This window comes from Drosophila yakuba, chromosome 3R (assembly GCF_016746365.2).
Source record: "Drosophila yakuba strain Tai18E2 chromosome 3R, Prin_Dyak_Tai18E2_2.1, whole genome shotgun sequence".
NCBI lineage: Eukaryota > Metazoa > Arthropoda > Insecta > Diptera > Drosophilidae > Drosophila > Drosophila yakuba.
This window is the reverse complement of record NC_052530.2, coordinates 6,858,446-6,880,231: the sequence shown is the minus strand read 5'-3', so window position 1 is coordinate 6,880,231 and position 21,786 is coordinate 6,858,446. Positions and strand designations below refer to the sequence as shown.

General features: G+C 41.5%; 1 protein-coding gene across 8 annotated transcripts in view; it reads left to right on the top strand.

Annotated features, from left to right (window-relative positions):
• Nucleotides 1-14,748, top strand: part of LOC6535791 — a 108,991-nt gene extending 94,243 nt beyond the window's left edge. For 7 of the 8 annotated variants that reach the window (XM_039376878.1, XM_039376874.1, XM_015191868.2 and 4 more), the window contains 11 exons: nt 2,145-2,200; nt 2,444-2,628; nt 2,709-2,906; nt 5,548-5,753; nt 5,903-6,126; nt 7,229-7,580; nt 9,356-9,420; nt 9,877-10,099; nt 10,878-11,005; nt 11,101-11,211; nt 11,623-14,748. In XM_039376878.1, coding sequence (XP_039232812.1) covers nt 2,145-2,200; nt 2,444-2,628; nt 2,709-2,906; nt 5,548-5,753; nt 5,903-6,126; nt 7,229-7,580; nt 9,356-9,420; nt 9,877-10,099; nt 10,878-11,005; nt 11,101-11,211; nt 11,623-11,883 — 2,009 coding nt within the window. In that variant the 3' untranslated portion in view covers nt 11,884-14,748. Of the gene's footprint in view, nt 1-2,144; nt 2,201-2,443; nt 2,633-2,708; nt 2,907-5,547; nt 5,754-5,902; nt 6,127-7,228; nt 7,581-9,355; nt 9,421-9,876; nt 10,100-10,877; nt 11,006-11,100; nt 11,212-11,622 lie in introns of those variants that run through there. The other variant, XM_039376879.1, reaches the window with a different exon arrangement.
• The last annotated feature ends 7,038 nt before the right edge of the window (nt 14,749-21,786 follow it).

Genomic DNA, 21,786 nt, shown 5'->3' with positions numbered 1-21,786 from the left:
TCTAAAAGAAAACTCTAGAAAAACAAATGAAATTAGACAATTGTATACAAGTTGTGAATATGTTCGATACTAACTTTTTTCGTATGTTAAGTGACCAAAATGAAAACCATAAACAAAACCAAAACCTAAACAAAATTCATTTAATTCTTTCTAAAATATATATTAAAACTTAAAACGAAAAACAAAAATGAAATCCAATCCAATTTTGTTACATTCAATTCTAGCACACTTTTTCAAATTTTTTCCAACGCACCCAGTTTTTGAATCCAAACCAATACCAATTACTACAATCAAACATAACATTTAAAGCGTTTTCGATCAAGTTTTTTAAGATCCAAGACCCCTTCAAATGCAAACCCTTGTGTCATACATTTTACATTCAAGTTCACAAAACATCGAGCTCATTGTTTCATACAACAAAGCCACCGAAACATCAAATACTTCCTCCTGCAGGACTTTTGATCCACCTAATTCATGAAAACCAACTGAGATTGGATTCGCTAAAAGCAGTGGGGAAATTTCCCTCAAAGGAAAACATACAAATTGATTTTGTTAAGACAGTTTCGTTCGCTTTTCCGCTGCCGCTCGACTCTTTGTTTGGCTTATTCCATTTTCCGTTTCAGATCTAATTATTTGCGTTTACATTCATACCTTTTCTTATTTGAGGCATAAAATCATTTTATTTCTGCTGAGTCTGCAGCAAATCGTTAATGTTTTCCCTTCAATGACCACATACACACATAAACACTCTTAGACATTCGGAGTACTGAAAACCAATGAAGTATGCCAAAGAAACACATTTTCACAGTCGTAAGAACATTAGCATAGAATCATGAATCCCGAGCTGGGACTCCAGTAAGTCCGATAAATAAATCATATCCCCATTTAAATACACAGTCACAAAGGATTACAGCCTAATGTTAGTATATCGTTCGATTCCCCCTTTTAAACAGAATACTTTTATCAGTAGGCTTGGTAGTTTTTAAAGTCGAACCAATAAAAATATATCTTACTTATATCTCTCATATGCGTTACATAGAACTTAGTTGTGTTTTGCCAGCCCTGCAGATCCTGCGACCACGCCCCCAAACTGTTGAAAGTATTACCCCGAGTTACCCCCGAATTACCCCCAATTGACTGTCACTCTCTCAATCTACTTGCCTCCTCCCGGACTCCAGTAATAGGCAATAAACAAATTTGTGGAATATTTACATTTAATTTACGTTGTTTATGTGCATTTCTGTTATTTTGATTTAATAAATTTGACCATATTTTGTGCTGGTGCAAGGGGGCTGGGTGCTGGGGGCATTTGAACGTTTTGTGATTACCAATTGAAACTGAAGAGCGAACAAAAAGTTGGTTAATTAAAATGCAATCGATAGCTGCTGCCGCCCGAGCCAATCAGCGACAGTGATTGATATTCCGATTAAAGCCCGAATATGGAAATGGTTTAGTAATTGGGTTCTAATCAGATGGGTATGGGCTTTCAATAATCACAGCCTCTATTCTGGCCTTCAGTTAGGTATCGCGCGAATGCAGATTCGCGATTCACGTGTGAATTTCACCTCAATCGCGTTAGTTAAATAAGCCAATTGAGAATGAATGGGCGAATAAAAGCCTAAAACGGATATAAATAAATGAAATTAATTAAGAGCACGCAGCGGCAAATGTGCGCAAACAAAGGCTGCCAATGATTCCTGCGTTTTAATTAGTTCTAAATGCCATCCACTCTCGATTGGCGTAATCAGCGATTTTACAGTTTATTTAAAAAACAAAAACCAGGACGATTGAGCCTAAGCCCAGCCCAACTAGATTACCAAGTTGGTTGGCGACAGGCGGCACAGGGTATTTTTGGGATTGCCACCGCCGGTGGTCGACGGCGCCAAATCCGCATCCGTATCCAAGTTGAATATGCTGAATAAAAGGGTTGCGCAAATCGAAAACTAATGAACTGTTTCTAACATTTTCTCTACGCATCTCCGCTGCGGTCACCATTTACCCATCGTAAAATCCCAAAATGCTCGATCCTCTCCCTTGGGCAACATTTACTTCATGCAAATGGTACTGCAACTGCAACTGTAACTGCTACGCAAATGCAAATTCAAATGCGGCTGACACTCTTGGGCACGTTTGGCCGGTTGCAGGTGGTCAGGATGTCGAAGTTGACCTCTCAACGGAAATAATCAAGCAACACTTTCAGGTGAGTGCAAAGAAAAGCCCCGAAACGACACATGGAAAATGCAAAGTGCAGCTCACACAATTTGTAGGGTGCACAGGAAGAAATGGAAGTACTTCTTCTTGCTCAACAAAATTAAATACTGATTATAATTTAATAGTAGACAGTTTTAGTATTTAAGTATTCGATGGATCAAAATTCTATATTCTTTGTTTACTAAAAGTATTTAGAGATATGCGATTTCTCACCGCGCTCCTCTCACCACAGAGTACCTGTCACACGGCATTGGACACCTGCCGGGAAGATCCGTCCTGCTCATCGTCGTTGCAGCCAATGCTGACGCACTGTGAGCTGCACCGGTGCAATCGCAACGCGTGCATGTCATCGCTGCAGGCCTTCTACAAGGGCCCCCACGAGGACCTCAATCTGGACATCGCCTTTTGTCTATGCAAGTAAGTGGCTGGGCCACGGAGTGGTACTGGTGGTGCAGGATGCAGGAGAACCAACCAACCCATTGTTCGATTGGTTTCAGAAAAACAAGCAGCAGCCAGCAGAACGGCAATGGCAATCGGCACGACATGTGCATGATTGCACAGGAAAAACTGCATCCAGTGTGCGCGCAGCGACCGCCCGATAACAGTAATCCGGCCAGCTCCAATGGCATTTACTACCATCCACCGCCCGCCTGTCACGTGGTCGCCGACAGCTGCAAGGAGGACCGCGAGTGCAGGTGGGTCATGGGTAGAGGGTATGGGTTAAGGGTCGAGGGTCATAATTCAAAAGTCGGGCGTTAAGCGGAACCGGAAATATGGGCGATGCAATGTATATTTCCCGAATGTGATGGTGTTCGTGACGCGGGCGTAAGTCTGGAAAGCTTTAATTGTGTTGCCTTGACAGCAATAATTTTATATTCAAATTCCATAATTAACATTATTGGGGTTGAAAAAACGCAGCCTATTGAGGGATATATTAGCTAACAATTATGAGTTTTGTTTTTAGTGCTTTAAAGTATGAAAGTTATTTATGGAATAAATTGTTTAATAATATGGATGTATGTGTGTGTCTCATAATATAATTAGCCGGTCTCTTTAATATTTTAAATTCAATTAATTTTTAATGATCAATAAATATACTGTTCCCTAGACCAAGTTACGAATTTAAAGTTTAGCATAAGCATTTGACTTCCTTTTCTTGTGCGGAACAACGCCAACCCATATTTGAATTTTTTTTAAAACTTTGAAAAACCTCTTCATATATTCTCACAATATATAAACTGCCAGAACCATGTTTCTAGGCTTAACCCAAATTCAATTAAATCAAATTGAGTTTCAGCGACTTATACTTGGGCGCGTCTAGATATCGAATTAGAGGTGTTTAGCCACGGCAAAGTCAGCGAAAGCCGCAACTTTGTCGGCACTTAGGCGAACTCGTTAAAATTGACACCGTAGAACGGCGGGTTAGTTGGCTCTTGGCTGCCGGAGCACGGTACTCCGAAATTCCGTAGTTGCCGCCAAGCGGGGCATAAAATTACCAGTTTGCCGAGGGCACCTCCTCAGTCTCCGCGGAGCAGCTCTTCATTAGGCGACGGATGCTGAAAGTTGCAGCCAGACCGCGTGAATGTGTCAAACACAAAGTTAAGTTATAAATACGATGGTATGCTGATACTGAGGCTGATGCATCATGATGCTTCCATCTCGGATGCACACATGTTTAGAAGTGGGTGGTCGGTGGTGTTTGTTTGCTTGTTGTCATGTTACGGCTGAACGGCCGCAAAGTACGTGGTCGTAGCTGTGGCTCTGGAAATTAATTGCCTTTTAAGTGAATCGCACTTGCTTTGGTAAACAACTAAATTGGGCTAATGACGCTCATTTTGTATGCTTCAACCGAGGGATGGGACAAAAGCAGGCGGAGCTTGGTCCTCCGAGAAGTTAGAGGCAACGTGTAGAGTGCTTATGTTGACTTATTACGTATACGACGCGTTGTGCGCCAACACGTGCCTTTTGCGAACGTGTTTCCGGCGGGTAACGCTCATTTGTTTGGCTGCCATCGAAGCTCTAGGTTGCACAAAACGTTGCAGGCATTACGCAACCAAGAAAGTGCAGGAAAATCCGGGGTGCGTCACTCGTAGATTGAGATAAGAGGGTGGAAATTTAGAAATATGCCCTTTTTGCAAGAGCTGCAAAAGTTCTACTGGCAACTGGGAACGGAAAAGTTTCTCAAACTTGAATCCCTAGAAAAACGACCAAGCATTTCTAAAGCGCTTTTCTGAGGACGTCATGTAACCTGACAACTAATGGGATTTTTGGATCTCTATGAGGTCAAAAGTCAATTGAGTCTATACTCAATATAGGATTGGTCAAAATAGGATTTCATTTTTTCATTTAATCCAAAAAGTAGTAGAGAGACCTAACAAGCTAGAAAGCGTCAACACATCGTAATAGTTTGTAGTGTGTTCAACCAAAGAAATTATTGTTGTATTCATCAAAATTCAGTTCGTGTAATTTAATTTAAAAGGACACAAAAAAACTGTGAAACCCTTTATAATGCACAAAAGACTATTAGAATATAAGAAATATTAATTTCAATATATGAAAACATCAAAATGTATTAAAATAAGAGGGCCAGTATATTACACGTTTGGAATTGGTTCCACCTTAGCCGTATCCAACAATATTGTTGACATATATGTCAGAGACCCTAGCTGCAACCACAATTAGGCAGCATCCTATCAGATTGGAATGTCCAAGTCGTCGCCTTAAGTCGATAAGCTGCAATTGAAATATTACGCATACGTCGCATGACACTTGACCAAAATTCACCTCTCGAATGCCGGAAATTGGAGACTCATAAATTAAGTTGCACTGATGCTCCAGCGGAATGGGCATTCGCCAAAAGACGATGAAATGCCGTACAATGCCGGCACAAATTGGTCAACATCAATCTCAGCTGAGCGAGAAGCTGCACTGCAGGTAACGTCCCACTTATCACCGGAATCTCGGGGGGCACCAGACCTAGAGAACTGCACCTGCAGCTAACTGGCGCATGGCAGGCAGGAAGAGATCGGCAGAGGTACTGCCTCCATGATGGAAATGTGGAAATGTTTCGGAGCTTACCTGTGTTTTACGAGTTATAAGCAGAGTGAACTGTGGGAAAATTAGCAATAATTCAAAAGGGTGTCTTCCTTCTAAACACTAAACCATGAAAATCGAAATATTGATAGAGAAAGCACACAAAAACATATAGCTATTTTACTCGATGTACAAATAAATCAAATAACTCTGATGAATATTATTACTCCACCCTTTTAAAATTTTATATTTTTGCGTAACTTAATATGATGGCTAATACATAATTTGCATTTCCCATATCAGATTGAAGTTGGAGTATTACGAGCAGGCCTGTGCGGTGGATAGCGTGACCAAAAAATGCGCCGGCAGGCCGAGTGGGTGTCGAACAGCAATGATTGGCATTCTGGGCACCATGTTGAGGACGACCTGCGCCTGCCAAGGAACGGATCCTCAGCACCTGTACCAGTGCGTTGGGTGGCGGCGCCTGCTCTGGATGAACCCATGTGTGGGTAAGTCAAACGACAAACGAGTGCACTCAGAGAAATGTATCAGAACTTGTAAAATATATCTGTAAATACCTTTTTTCCTTTTTGGCTGTGTTTTATGTTTGCTCCATCCCTAATTGCATTATTAACTCGGAATCTTGGAATCTTGACAGTTGAGGCTCAAAAGGACTTCCATATGAAGCGATTGGCTGAGCTCGGTTTCCTCACCACCACAACAACAACGACCACCACGACAACGACAACAACGACGACGACGACCACGCGGGCACCGCCGCCCCCACCTCCGCCCACCACAACAACCACTACCACGACCAGCCTGCAGCCGAGGCAGACGCCAAGGAAGCCTGCGACACACATCTTCAAGGACGTTATTACGGTAAGCGACTACTTAGGCGTCGGATACTCCCCTTTGAGACCTAATTGCTCCGCAGCGGTCAACTAGTGGTTAATCCCATTGAATCGCCTCGTTCCGTTCGATTTTAACGAGCACCAACAACAGTTACCTGTTCCAAATGCCCTGCAGCATCCCCTCACTCCGTTCATCTTGCCCAGTTGTCCGTCCGTCCATCCGTTCACCATCCACCCATCAGTCCGTCCGTCGGTTCGTTTTCTGTTTTCCAATCAGCACTCAATCAGTGGCTCAAATGGAGCGACGGGGGCGTGGCTGGCAGAACGGCAAAGCGGACAATATGCCACACAACATACCGGGTCAAACCAAAGTCCACAGCCACACCATGAATGCTGCTCCGGATTTAGCCTGTCCTGCGTCCAACACTCGCAAAAAGTTTAGGGTTGTCATTTCATAGGTATTAAAAAAAATAAATAGGAATTACGAAAAATATTAATAAATAAACCCTTCAATTGAAACAAGCTCTTTATGTTATCCTAATCACATTTTCTAAGCGATCCTAAGATTGCTTTTAATCGAAACTATTTATTTTAATGTTGTAGTTATATTTCTTTATTACTTTAAAAAGACTTTGAAGCTGCATTAGAATTTGTTTTCTTAGTATCTGAAGAACTGTATTAATTAGCTTGGGCATACTTTTCTCCGAGCGTAGGGACGCCTCCTGTTGAAACTCTGTTTCAGTTGCTGCTTGTGACCGAGTTCCTCGGGTTGGCAAACCGACAAAGCAATCAATTCCTGACCTGCAGCCAATGTAGCTGCCTTTGCTGCTAGAGCGGCAGAAAGATTAAGCCCCATTCCCTTTCCCTGTGCCAACACACACCGCAACAATATATATATTCGCATTCGTTTTCAAACTCTTTAACATCTTTTCTCTCCCTACCAAACAATTGCAACAATGAACCGCAAAAACCACGAAAAATGCAAATAAATAAATAAAAATGCGGAACAACAAATATGAAACAAACAACAAAAAAATGAAATAAAATCGAAAAACCGCGAAACGCAAAACCAAACCGAACCGAACAAAAAATGGCAACAAAAAACGTGGGCAAACCGGTGAAAACGGCAGGCAAAAGAGAAATCGGAGCCAACATCGGTGGAACACAATTATCTCGATCCGCCCGATTCGATACCGCTGCCCAGCGTGAATGTTGAGAGCGGCGGAAATGGCGGAAATGACGATTATCACAACGGCAACGGCAACGGCAATGGACACGGAAATGGAAATGGTAACGGCAATGGCAGTGGCAATGGCAGACGTAAAAGTGGCGGAAAGGGACGCGGCGGCAGTGTAGATTTCGATGATCCAGTAATTTTCGCCGACCCAAGGGAAACAACAGAATTTGTGGGCATCAGCATCACGGAGCCCGTAACCACAACAACCACAACAATGGCCACCACGACAACAACACAGCCGCCAAGTAAGTAAATGCCAGTGGGTAATAATATGGACCACCCAGCCAGTTGGACTCGGACATCCAATTGAGCTCGTATCTGTCAGAAAAATTTTATCTCTTTGCCCGTCAATTAGAGGGCACATATTGGCCCGGCCTCTGGTGCGTCATCTAAACTTTTCAGCAGCTTTTCATAATTAATACGGCAGGTATATCGAGAGAAAAATCTCGGTCTGATTAAAAGAGAATTTTCCTTTAATGGAATTTATGACAGTTACTAAATTTTCAATAAGCTAAGTTGATACCTTAAAGCAGTAAGGTTCAATTTCATATTTTATATTCCTTAAATATATTTCGATAGCTAATAAGCATAAGTCAGGTAAGATAGTTATTGCCACACTCAATTTTATATTTAAATATCTCCTGAATGAAGATGAAAGCGCCCAAACATTCAGAAATCAGACGGAATTTTTCTTCGTGCACACACATCACTCATCATTTTCGTTCTTTTGGGTATCGTTTCCGTTTTGAAGTTTTCAACATAATTGATGCGGTGGCTGCGGTTGTTTGGCTAATTGAAAGCATAACTCAGCGGCTGCCGTTATTATTATTTTAATATTTTGTGCGGCAATCATTTAAAATTCAGTATCCGCCATGGTTGTCTCACCCGCCCACATCCAAAAGCAGACCGGAAATGAGTTTGCTTTCGGCCGATGTGGCAATTATTCAAGTGTATGTAGTGCATATGTGCGGCAAATCGCCTGAAAGGACCTCCAAAATGACGTAGAGTCTTGCGGACCTAGGACATTGGCAAATCCGATTAGGTTTTGAATGCCAAACGCACACATATCACTCGACTGCACTGTGATAATACTTCCGTTATTTAAAATCTCCTGCCGAGGACATCGTTTATTGTCCATTCATTTATCACAGGGACTCCGGGGTCGAAACGTGTTTACAAACATCATTAAAAATGTAAATGAGTTTGTTTGTTTGCCCGCTGTCCATCAGTCCATCCGTTTGTCAGTCATTCGGTCAGTTATTCAGTCGGTCCGTCCGTCATCCGTGTGGTCAGCTCGTCCGCTGGAATTATTTAGACACTTGGGACTTTCGGCTTTGAATTTTGCATGAAATGTTTCTGCCCGCAGCTGAACCCCTTTGTGTCTCATCTAAAATTGATTTCGCTCGGGTGAGTGAGGCGGAGATTTTAAAACTATATTTAACCATTGTAGCCCACCGACCCCGTTCAATTATTTATGTGCATGTTATGGCGACTTTATTGGCAAAGTTGGGCCTAATAGGGATTTTGATTGGATGGCAAAGCCCCAGGTGCCAGTTAAGTTGCATCTTGGCAGTCTAAAGTGCCCGTTGGTAGTAATTAAGTGGCGAAGTCTTCCACTCCGACTCCCAAGTGTGTATGCAAGTGCAAATTTGTGCTATATAAACACGAATCCCCTTCACCAGTCAGCCAGCAAAAGTTTTTGGCCAGGAAAAACTCGTAATGGCGTTGATGACATGATGAATGCTCCACATGAGTGGCGGACATCCGTTATTTGGGCATGAGTGGCAGTGTCGCATTGTGTACGTTGGCTGCCACCAAAAAAAGCTGAAGGGATGTGTGTCCTCTTGGTTGTGCAAAGTCAAGACCAAACGGACACACTTAAATCCCAACAATGTGGCGCAAATAGAGTGAGAATTAAGTTAAAGGCGTTAAACTAGTTTATAAGCGAAAATCAAGTTTCTGCAAATTAATTGAATCAAATATTGCATTAAATAATTTATTCATATGATTTTATTTCCAGGAAACTGCGTTGTCCAGCGACCCCGTCAGTCGGATCAACTTATTCGGGAAGGCAGCAGCAAACGAGTAAGTAAATTATTGCGAAATCAAAAACATTTTCAATTATATGCCAAATATATTCCAAGCATTTAAGTGTTTTATTTATTAACGCACTTAAGTGGAAACGGCAAGTCTGAAGCCAAATAAGTGTCAAATAATATTTCATTTATTTTTATGCCCGGCCTTGTTGTTCGGAGAGTGCTTTCGGTGCATTTACATATCTAAAAGTTAAATTGGTCAGTCAGCCGAAAGTTACTATTTTCCCACGGAAAGTGGGACTTAAATCTAGCACGTGGCGGCAAGGGCTAGGTATAAGTGGGGATTCATGATATATAAATAGGAATTCAGCAGGCCGAGTGGAGAGGGAAATAAATTTCCCTTTGTTTGCGCACTCATTTAATTATTTCACCGGTCGTATACGTAATCCACCCTCACAATGCCACATTATTCCTTCACTCATCGCGGGGAATTCCTTCGTTGCAGATCTACTCCTTGGACGACGTCGAGTGCAGTGAGCTGTGCAGCTGCGGCGAGTCGCTCATCCTCACCTGCCACGCCCTCTGCGTGCCATTCGCCCCGTGCCGCACCGCCCTCGCCTTCTACAGCCACGCCTCCCCCGCCTACCAGGCGTTCCGCGGACGCTGTTTGTGCTACTCGGGCCGCTTCATCTGCATGAAGCCTCCGCTCGGGGAGTACATTCTGCCAGGTGAGTTGAGTTGCCAGTTCCTCCTCCCTCAATTCTCCCATCGAAAGGATATCAGAGTGTGCCTGGCTGCCCGTCTGCCTTGTTGCGGAGGTCCTGCGGTGGCGTGTCGGGTTCGCTGTGCGTTAAGCACTTAGCGATTATCGCCAGCGACAGGCGATGACGAGGCACGGCTGTCAGGAGAAATGCAGCAGCATTTTTGCGTGTGGCTGCCCGAGAGCTTTTCTAGAGTCCTACACTAAGCAAATATAAATTGTTGAAACGTTTTAAAGTATTAGATTGGATGTAAGCACAACCCAAATGACCAACTATTTTTAATAATCTTTTAAACTTTAAGCATCTAAAATCTGAAAACCAAGCGGAAAGCTAAGCGACAAAAAATCTCGTTTATTTATAAAGCTGCTTATTTAGCTTTAGCAAATATTTTGATACTTTTCTCAAGATCCGCCATATTTGTTCCGAACATAAATCAGATTTTGCCAGCACCCTGAAAAACTTAAGGCCGGTTTTTCGCCAAATGCAGCCCGCACACATTTCTTTAAAGCCTTTGTCAGAGGGCCTCTTTCTTTGGCGAGTAGCCACTAGCCACTTTAGGGCGTATTTGGCACAAAAAGGGAAAAAAGAAGAGCCACCCATTGTGGCAGCGAGGTTGCGTGGTCCTTGTCCACTTCCCACACGGCACTTGCGTGCGTTTTCGTGCGCGGACTCCGGCAGTAAATTACATTTGCTGCAATTGATGCGGCACTCGCTACATATTTCGTCCCTCTGTTCTCGATTTCAGGTGGGATTTTCCTGCTGCTCGGATACAGTGCCGCGGATGAGGCGCTGCTGAGGCCCCACACCAACCTGGGGGTGCAGGATGCCGTGCGGGCCCTGCAGCAGTACGTAACCACATACATCGATAATCAGGTAAGCCACCGGTCCGCCGATCGCATAATAAAGTATGGCCAGGAATATATTAATTGCATTCCGACGTTGGTTTACTCATCCCTCTCCCGCCTCAGACGCAGTGCACCCTCACGCTGTTCAATATGACCGAGGAGAACATCATCATTGCTGCGAGGCTGCCGCACGACGGCAAACTGAAGGATATTGAGTTGCTGCGTAAGGAGAAGGTTCGTTGAGATGCCGCGGGCAAAACTCAGATGCGCAGAGAAAAATATTAATGGGTTTGAAGGGCCACTGGCATTGTGTTTCAGTGTTATGGGCACAAATTTGCTTCTACTATTTTTTTAATGCATTAGAAAACAGTAACTTCATTTAAATGAATACAGTTAAGTTCCGAGTTCCGATAACTCGAATATTTATAACTGCCAATACAAAAAACAATTACGTGTATTACTTTGTTCTTACTTCATTTTGTGGCCACTAGCTCAATTAATTGAATGTCAACTGTATCCACATTTTTGCTTCTGAGTGGAGTTGCACAAACCCATAATATTTATCCGTGTGCCCAGCGTCAAGAAATCCATTTTCCAAACTAATCCAATCGACTTAACCTTAACTGCTTATCTGGCTGTTTGCAGGACGAGTGCACCGCGATACTGAAGACCATCAGTCATCAAATCAATAGCGAGCACAGCGAGCTCCAATCCCACCGACTACTGAGCATTTTCAAAATGTCCGAAGTCGAGGTCGTTTGGCCTGAGAGCACAAGTGCGGCGGCCAGAAGTGGACATGGTCCTGGCCAGTTTGCCGGATGCCACCGGCTGCTCTACGCGGCCATGCTCGCGCTGGCGTATCTCTCCAGGTGGACAACGCTGCGTTTGAGCGATGTGGCTACATGACAGCCACATAGCTGAAGGACTAGGGCCAGGACAATTGCATAACTGTACGTAGTAGAAATTTGTAGGGTGGGATAAACGGTGGGAAATGCGCCAGGCAAAATGCGATACGTGGAACGATAGCGATTACTACAAACTATGAAGATGTGGTGCATAATTTAGGGCGGCGCACATGGCATAGCGTATTCATAATGTGTTGTATACATAGAGTGGCTAGTTCTGTGTTAAGCTGCGAATTCCGTTAAGCTTTGTTGTTGACCTTTGACGATGTTGCTGTCTCTTTTAATACGTACATATGTACATATGTGAAGCATTACGGGATATACATACTTACATGCAGAAAAAACTTGTAGGACATACGCCTAGAACTCATCTAGTTTAATCTATAATTTAATGTGAAAGGAAACTGCTGTCTACATAATAATATTGTTAGCCGATAACAGAGGCACACTCGATAGTTGGATTTGATGTGGCGTGTACATAGAAGGCATATGCATTAAGTACTATCCGTAGCTAGAGTTTTATACGGTAAACAATAATATGAACTTCTGTCTATCTGTCCATTCGTCATTATCGCACCCAAACACACAACTTGCATCGCTCTTATTGTTTGCTCTTTGAGCTCTATAAAGTTCTCAGTCGCCTCAATTAAAAAGAATTACCGGCCTTAACAGTGCTTACCTTGTTAAAGGATGTGAGTGCCTCTTCTGGATACGCCCGTTCTCTTTTGATTTTTAATTACTATTTAATGTGGCATGGCGGCCTCCGCCTTTCCAACTTCCTTCTGCCAGGCAAACAAATAATAGTCAGGCGTGCGAATAAACTCATTTAACGTATTCACACTCGCATTCGCGGCTGAGCGTGCAACACGTTATTGTTAATTTATTTCATAGTTTTCCGTTTCGTTTGGAGGTGCGAAAACAATTACGGTTTCATTATCAATTATGCGTTATGCATTTCGATTGTTGCCACAATTTTACCCTGGCAGCTTTTACCGCGACCTCGCCTCGTTTCAACAGGTTTCATTGCTTACCCCGGAATCCAGAATCCAGAGTCCTGAATCCTGATTACCGTTTCAGTTCGCTGTACATACTCTTACCACTTTGAACTCAATTTACGTAATGAAATACTAACAGTACATATCAATATGAACACCTAACGAGTTTTACACGGAAGCGAAATTCTTACAATGTCCCTCGATTGCTCGAATCTTTTGTACATAGTTCTTTATACCACTATACCACTATACTATGCATAATATTTACAACGATATACAAGAAACAAAAGCACTTGGCTAAATCAACCCTATGAAATATGGTATAAATACTTGATTCACGTTAAAGCAGCAAAGATGAACTGTATATTAAACGAAACTTCAGTTGAGCCTTAAATAAAGTATGCAAGATCGAGGAAATTGCTATTGTAAATAGAGATAGGAATATTATGAACACTTGAGTGAATGAAATATCTTTGAATAATAGTCGAGTGTTTGGCTCAAAGACTCACGCTATTCACGCACTACTCACTTTATGTCTAAGCTTGACCATTTGAAGGAAAACTTGTAGCAGTGTGAAATGTGCGCATATTGAAAATGGTCACAATCATGAAAAAATGTCTTCCTTAATGCATATACTCGGCGATATGTATTATGTTTATACACATTAATACATATACACATTCGAACTAATACCTATACGATATCTGGCAAAACCCTAGCATAGCCTGCGCTTCAGTTAGACAAATGATTATGTAATATAGACAGCAAGGGCTAAACCGTATCTCTATCGAATATCCTACAATTATAACACTGTTAACACAAATTAAATGTAACCGCAACATATCTAAGTCAAATATACCCCTAAATAAATAAATAAATATATATATATATATATAAATAATTATACATATGCGTAAAGTTATAAACGTTAGAGAGCATTGAAAACTACTTTAATAGTCTCTTGAGAAAGCATCGCTTTATCCTAAAAGTATGTACGCAGCACAGCAGAAAAGTGTAAAGTTTATTGGAAACCTGCTTCTAGCTAAATATTAGACGAATTTAAGGCTACCCAACCCAAACACTAGCTTATCGGAGCGGAGCAGCTCGTAGGTCGCTAGGAATAGGGAAAATTAGTAGAAATGTTGGGGCATTGGATTTCAGTTCATTTGCTATCCTATCCGTATTGTTTGATGGCCCACGAGTGCAGCAACTAAGTCGTTATAGTTTCGTATTATATCGGTGGCAGGTCGACGGTATTGTTTCATCTCATCACCTCACTTTTAGGGTGCAGACAAAGCGTAGCTACAATGTAAAGTACCGTTAAAGTAAACTGATAAATGAAAAGTGAAAAACTGGAAGTGAAAATGAAAAAACAAGAAAAACAAGAAAAGAAACAATGATGAAAATTACAAAATAGTCGCATTAATGTAAAAAGCAAGCAAAATGCAAAGGGAAAACTAGCACTCAAATAGCAATCTGTAGCATGGATACGTGAATCTGAATGGCATCGTAATGAAACGCAAAACAGAGCGAATACTTTGAAAATTATGCATGAGGAGTACGAGAGCCACACTCCAAGTTTAAAGCTGCAAGTTGAAACCTACATAGTAAATTATATATCAATAAATATACGATATGTTAGGAATGCACACGAGTGCGTGATTTGTAAGTAAGCGGGCTTTATGTTAGCGTATACAACCGAATTGAGGTATAAAGTATAAAATAATTTATATATAAATTATGAAATAATGCAAAGCGAATAGAAACCAAGCGATACGTCGTAGCATATTTGTAATAAAAACAATGTAAGTGAAACAACAAGAAGAACAAATGCGAAAAAATAAAGAAAACCACAAAATATAGAACGTAAATATTGGGTGTACTTTTATTTGGTCAGCTGCAATTGCTGTTCTGGTAAGTTCTGTTCGAAGAGGTAACTATAATAATTATAGATAAGTATTTATTATCATAATTACTTTAAGATGCACACAATAAGTGGGTAGGCAATACACTCTTTAAAAAAGAAAGTCGGCTTTAATCGGCTTATACATATGTAGGTAACTAAAGGATTTGGTATCTGTTACTCTTTCTACTCTCTCATTTCTGGGCCACACGGCTCTCGATGTGCACTTCATTATTGACCCCCAAAAGGCTCCCAGCGATCGGCAACTAAGTATGTGACACTATCGAAGCCATCGAACAAAGCCAGCACACAATGGACGACAAGGGAGTGCTGGAATTGAAAGGAATGGAACAGAGGCGGTAAACAACAAAGACAGCGCAATATGAAGAAGACCTGAACACTCGGTAAAAAAGCAGGGTAAACAAGGGCAAAAAGGCGGCAGTAGGAAAGCAAAACGAACTGGCTGAAAAGAAAAGCCAACCGCACACAATGCTTTTGAATGTGAGGCCATGGAACAAAAGATGAGCCGAAGACAAAGACACTTGCTCAAGGCAACGCCGTTTCATGGCTTAAGCTCAAGTTCCCTGGGAACCACTCGACTGCACTCCACACACCCACAAGCATCGGCACATCCACGTCCACATCCACATACACATACACATCTACCAAGGCACACACACGAATACACACACACGCGCGCGTACTCGAACAACAAAGAGTAAGGTCAATCATTGGAATTTTGCCAGTTAATTCGCATACAAAAGGCGGTGGCCCAGAAGCGAACGAAAATAACACAACCTCTTTTTGGCTTTCCAGCCCCTTCTGACCCGCCACACCCACTGGCATGCTGAGTTTGGCATTTCTACTTCCACTTAATTAGGTAATAAATGATTGAAGAAATTATGTCTAGACGTGAGGACAATTCGGGATGCCTTGGCTGAAACTCACACACTCACTACGAATTCATTCATGGCACGTGAGGGGTTGAATTTTGCGAATTTCCACACAATCACCCATGCTGCTTTGCGACATCCATTTAAATAGGATTCGCAATTCATTCTCACCGCGCTGAACGTGTTTTCAAAGCCGGCATAAATTGTAAACAATTTCTTTTTGATTCAATTTGTATAACCGGCTGCCGCTAAGTGGCAATGCTCTTATAGAAAGCCCCGCACGAGCATATGTATTTATTTCGCATTTTATATAGCATCCAAAGGACGAACGATCTCTGAATAGCAAAACTGCGAATGAATCGTAATGAAAGCGTGCACGAGGCGGATACGCGATGCGGGATTGCCAGTTCATTAATATGGTGCAAATGCTGAAGGTCGATGAAGTGAGCCATGTATTGCTGGTTAAAAGACACAATAAGAAAATACGTTTAAAATCCTATTACCAAATTGGCAATAAAGTGAAAAAATGTTTGATAAAAATAAATTTATTTATATCTGAATGGTGGCTATAACAAAGCGGTTTCTTATCAATTAAATATTATTTTTGTCAATTGCAATGAGGGCAACTCTATTTTAAGACTAATAAAACTAGTTTTACAAATTACGAAAACAATAACCCAAAAGTTCTTTACCAATTTTATGGACAACTGTTTATATACAGGTGCTGATTGCTTAACTATTCAGTTCTTAAATAAAATGTATTGTGAATATAGCTTATTGAAAGAATTTTAAGGTAAATAAATTCGGAGTAAGTAGGTAAGTCTCCCTATATTTCTCACTGTACAGGAGTCGTCACGGCTGTTGTAGCACGCACATTTATCAGGCGGCGATGATTACGTGGTTGCCATTTTATTGCTAAAACTGTTGCGCCTCTTGCGAGCTCCAGTAGCGCCCTCTCTTTCGCTCCAGTTAGCCCGTCTCTTTCTGCTGGAAAAAGTGGGCCTCTGTCTGTTTGTGACTTTGTTGCCGCTGCTGGCTTTGTTCTACTTGGAATTGCCTTTTATTTTGTGCTAATTGAAGTTGCTGCCATCATAATTTCCCCCAGCACAGCTCCCACTCACTAACACACATGTTTGCCGTTTGACTTTATTGCCGCATCTACGTTCCGCCTGTTTTTGCAATTTTAATTAAAAACGTGTTTATAACAGCGCAAAATGCTGATGAATGAGCAGAATTATTTATTTCGAATATACATGTATAAGTTGAAATAGAACGCTTAAACGGAACTGAGTGCAGTGTGTTGATTGGAAATAGGCTAATTAATGGCAATTTTACAGCTTCGTTTAGTAGAACACTTGAAAAGCTTTAACCAACAAGGGAAAAAAATAAATTTAATTCTAAACAATAAGTTTTTTCATTTATTAAGTGCCATTTATACAATACCATTGACTAAAAAAAAAATTGTTTTGAATTCTTTTGAAGATATTTCCTAAAGGAATTTAAAACTATAATTGCAAATTTAATTACAATTCCTACACCAACAATTTGTATTATTTTTTTTTTATAATTTTGAGTTTTTAGTTATGATTTTAAACCGAATAAAATATTTCATTGATTGTCTGCCATCGGACAGCCAAAAAGGGAGTGATTTAATGTAAAGCCGAAATTCCTGGCGACATGGCCTAAAGTATTCAGCATTTTCTGCTGCAATTTATTGCACATAAGGTAGCGAGCTCACTCACACTGCACACCATCGCACTTCCATTGCCACATTACGAATTCCTTTGCATAACGCTGTGGGGAATGTATATTGCCAGGATGTCGAGGGAAGACCCCGGCCGCAACGAAATATGCACCAGAGCATCCTCAGCTGGAGACGCCTTAGCGCGAGCTTCAGCTTCTGAAGCAGCCTCAGCCACAGCACAAAGAATTCAATTGAATTGATATTCAAATGCGCTTTGCCAGCAGAGGCATCCATTATTTGTCGATTTTACACATGGCACATGGCAAATGTAAGCAAAAAATGCACGAGTCGGAGGAAAAGAAGTCATGCATATAGAGGTATTCCAGGAAAGTGCGAAATCCCAGTTCTAGTTTTCATTAGTGCATTTCCATCCACTCTCTCGCCACTCCTTCACTCCACGCAGTGATCAGTGAGCCCTTTTTGATGGCTTCGATTGCTCCGGCGGACTGTGAACTATTTTTACGCCATTTGCCAAAAAGCCAGCGAACCAGCACCTTTGGCCCAGGCGAGTACAACAAAACATGGCCAGGACTCAGAGGAGCTGCATTTGCATAACGCGCTTCCCCAAGGAACAAGCAGCGGGGCTGCACAAAAAGAATTAGAATAGCGTGCACTGAAAATAAATTATTCTTGCAATTGTAAGAGAAGAGGAAATTAACATTTTTAATTTGGTTTCCTTAAACAACTGTATTAACAGAAGCGAGGAAACGTACATACCAACATTTGGGACTTGAAAATGAAAGAAAATAACTTTCTTAAAAAAATTGTCTTTTACTCCACTGACTGTATTACAATACCATCAATATGAAATAGGCATAGTATTAAAAGATCGAACTACTCTTCATCTTTTTTAACCTATATCTCAAAAATATAAAATGCAAGCATTTACAGCTGAAGCTTCTGTAATCAGATCTTTCTTTTTACCCATGATAAGGCTTTAGACATAAAAAAAAGTCAATGTCAATGAACAACTTTGACGATATTTTCCCCAGTGCATCCCCAAAGACAGATAGACAGGCTCAGGCTGAGCGTTCGATGGGCGCCAGACAAGCAGCCAAGTACAGAAATAACACAAAATAGATGGCAATGCGATGGGGAAAATAATAGAGGCGGAATGGAACAAAAAGTATATGCAGGATCCTATATACATACATACGTATGAATGTAAGCAAAAACTGCTAAGGAGCCAAATACTCGAGCATTGCAAACGCGGCAAAGTAGCGAAAATTTGCAAATTGATTGCATTCCTGTGCCTGGGCTTCGGTTCGAGCCAGAGCTCAAATATGAAATCTTGGAGGAGTGCAAATTTTGCACATTTTTTCTGGCAACTTTGGGAATGTGTTTTTTATTCGATTTTTGGTCGACTCCGACTACGATCGAAGAAGGAACAGAATTGGCAAAACAAAAGTCAAGGAACTGGGTTTCTGTTGCTAGTTTATTACATTCCTCACTCCATTTAAGTTTCGCCTGCTGCTTTTTCGGCGCAAATGAAATTATGCAAATCTTCGGTTTAATTACGGCCAGCAGAGCTCAACTTTAAATCTATTTCTTTATCCGCCCGTATATTTCGTCTTGCTGATCCTGATGCTCTCTTTCTTTCTTATTTTATTTGTGGGCATCATAAAATATTCAAGCACTTTGACACACTTTGCCTGCCGGTCGGGGTGGGGAATTAGAATATTTGAGGGACAGACACAAAACCCGAACGGAACAAGGCAAATTCTGTTGGCCAACAAAATGACACTTAGTGCAAAAACAGGAGAACACATGCCTAATAAATAATTCAGTGCGCAACAAGCGGACAACAAGCGCACTTGTGGCACCACCGAAACAGCATTGGAACACCACTGGAGCACCTCTCCACCCCTCCAACATTCCCATTGCCAGCTGTTCAGGCCGGCCATCCATATTCACACTAGATTGAAATCCAGTCGGATGTGTCTGCTCAAGTGTTGCGTGTTATGCGATGTCCTTCAAGACGGACATTACGTCCGAGTCCAGCGGTCCGGAGAGACATATGCGGGTCATTTGCCGGGCGAATGCGCCACGATGAGGGGCAGCATTATATTTGAGGGATGTAGCCACTACAGAGAAATCTTGATTCGTACAAAAGAAACGAACAATTCAATAAAATAACACGAAAATCTAATACTGAGACACGGAAATGCTTTTAGTCTGGCCGAAACTCGTCAAAATATAAACCAACCGCCTTCTCAACCCACTAAGTAGCATTTCAATTCGTGTTGTATCTGTGTTTTTAAATGCGTATCCAACAGATTCACCTTTGTCTTACCGAGCTATGCATGAGCTAATAAGCCGCTCCCGTTATGATTTATTAGCGCATGAGTTTTATTGATATTACAGACCTGGGAATAAGAAGGAAAATAATTTTGTCAGAGGTCATAAAAGTGAAAGATGATCCCTGAAAAAATCATTTAGCATCATGATTAAAATAAATCATAATGTATAGGCCCGATGAGTGAGTAGGGGGCCTGGAAGAGGACCAGAGTAAAACTAAGCGAACATATGCAAGTGAAAAGCGGCATTACGTATACGCCACGTAGCCGACCACGTCCAAGGCCAAACACACAGACGGCAGCAAACAGGCTAAATGCAAACAGGCAAACAAAAATGATTTATAAATTGGGAAGACGTGCATAAAATGCTGAGCACAAAAAAATTTCCACTGCATACGTAATGAGCCTCGATGATTCCCAGACCAGAATAAAATCCTGGCTGGACGGAGCCAGAAAGTGGCATTTAAATGCGCGCATTTATTCACTTATAAATGCTACAAATAAAAATATGTTAAGGGAAATATGCTAAAAAGTCAGACCAGTAAAGTGCAAAAAAAAAGCAGGCGAAAAGCAAACCGGGCCAAGTGTGTGTGGTTGAATTTTAGTGCACAAAGTGCCATAATTGTGTGTGTCTCCCAGCCTTATCCCATCTTTAAATCTCATTTGGCCTGCAGCAACAGAGGAATTCCTACAAAATTTTTAACTAAAAAAAGACTAAGAAGGCGGGGCGGGGCAACCAGAAGGGAAACCACTTTCTGGCACGGTGGCTTGGTTACTGCCAGGCAAAAGTAGCTGTTGGCTGTTAGAAGCACGAAGGAAGCTGGCCAGAGATACTATCACCATGCCATGCATGTCGCTTCACACCAGCACAACCCACACACACACACATCCACAGACACACACTCGCATTCACTCTCACAAATACTCACACGCATGGAACGCACGCACATATGCCATGAATTTCATTTAGTTCGTACGTGTGTGCGTTAGTTAATATTGCCCACGTTGTGTGCCTGTGTCTGTGCGCCTTTAAATTACCTCAACCATAAAGTAAACTTGCCAGGACTCAGAACACACACTCACACACACGCATGACAATATGTTGTTGATGGCATTTTAAAGATGTTTTGGCTTTGAGGAATATTTTAATTAGTTTAAGTCACCTTTGCAATGGCAATAAAGTGCCACCCACCGAGATAACTGCAAATAATGAACCAATCACAAAACAATCAAAGTGAGAACCAGCTACAGATACAATTTAAGTCCTGATGGAGTGGCCTCTACCCAGAATCACTGCACCGGAATAAATTCTTAAGTAACTAGATTTCAATTAAAATCATACTTATGTTAAATATTTGTTATAGGTCAAAATAGATTTGAAATAGGATTTGCTTTGTTTCGGAATTTATTGAACATGGGGAAAATAATTTAAAGACCTAAAGTAATCCATCTGCATAAAACAATATACGAAGTCTATAATTCACTGCATACTTTTAAGCACCTCCCCAATCCTGTGTAGTCAACGTGAAATAGTGTTTTAAGATGGTTCTAGGGCTTGAGCATCATTATTATTTGCTGTGTGGCATGGCCGAAAGTGCATAAAATAATGCAATTTTCCCCGCACTCTTTAGCAGCTGGCATGTGTCTTAGAGGGCGAAAAATATCAACCAGCTCAGCCAGAGTGTCTGTGGGATATTTCGTTGCATATTAAAAGCATGCCCGGCGTTCCTCGGCCAGGATATTCTGGCCAGGCCAATGATGATAATGCGGCACACGTGCACTAAAATGCAAGGACTTGAAATATTTATAAGCTGACTGGCAGATAAATCAGAGGCGCCTGAACTCAAGCTGTTGTGCCAGCCAGCAGGACTAAATGAAGAACAAGAGAGAACGCTATAGTCGAGTTCCCCGACTATCTAATACCCGTTACTCAGCTAGTGGAAGGGAGAAGGAGAGTCTTAAAGACAGTTTTTGGCGGTTTGTAGGCGTTATAGTGAGCGTGGCAAAAAGTTTTTTGGCAAATCGATAGAAATTTACAAGACCAATACAAAAATGAAAAAATATCAAAACAT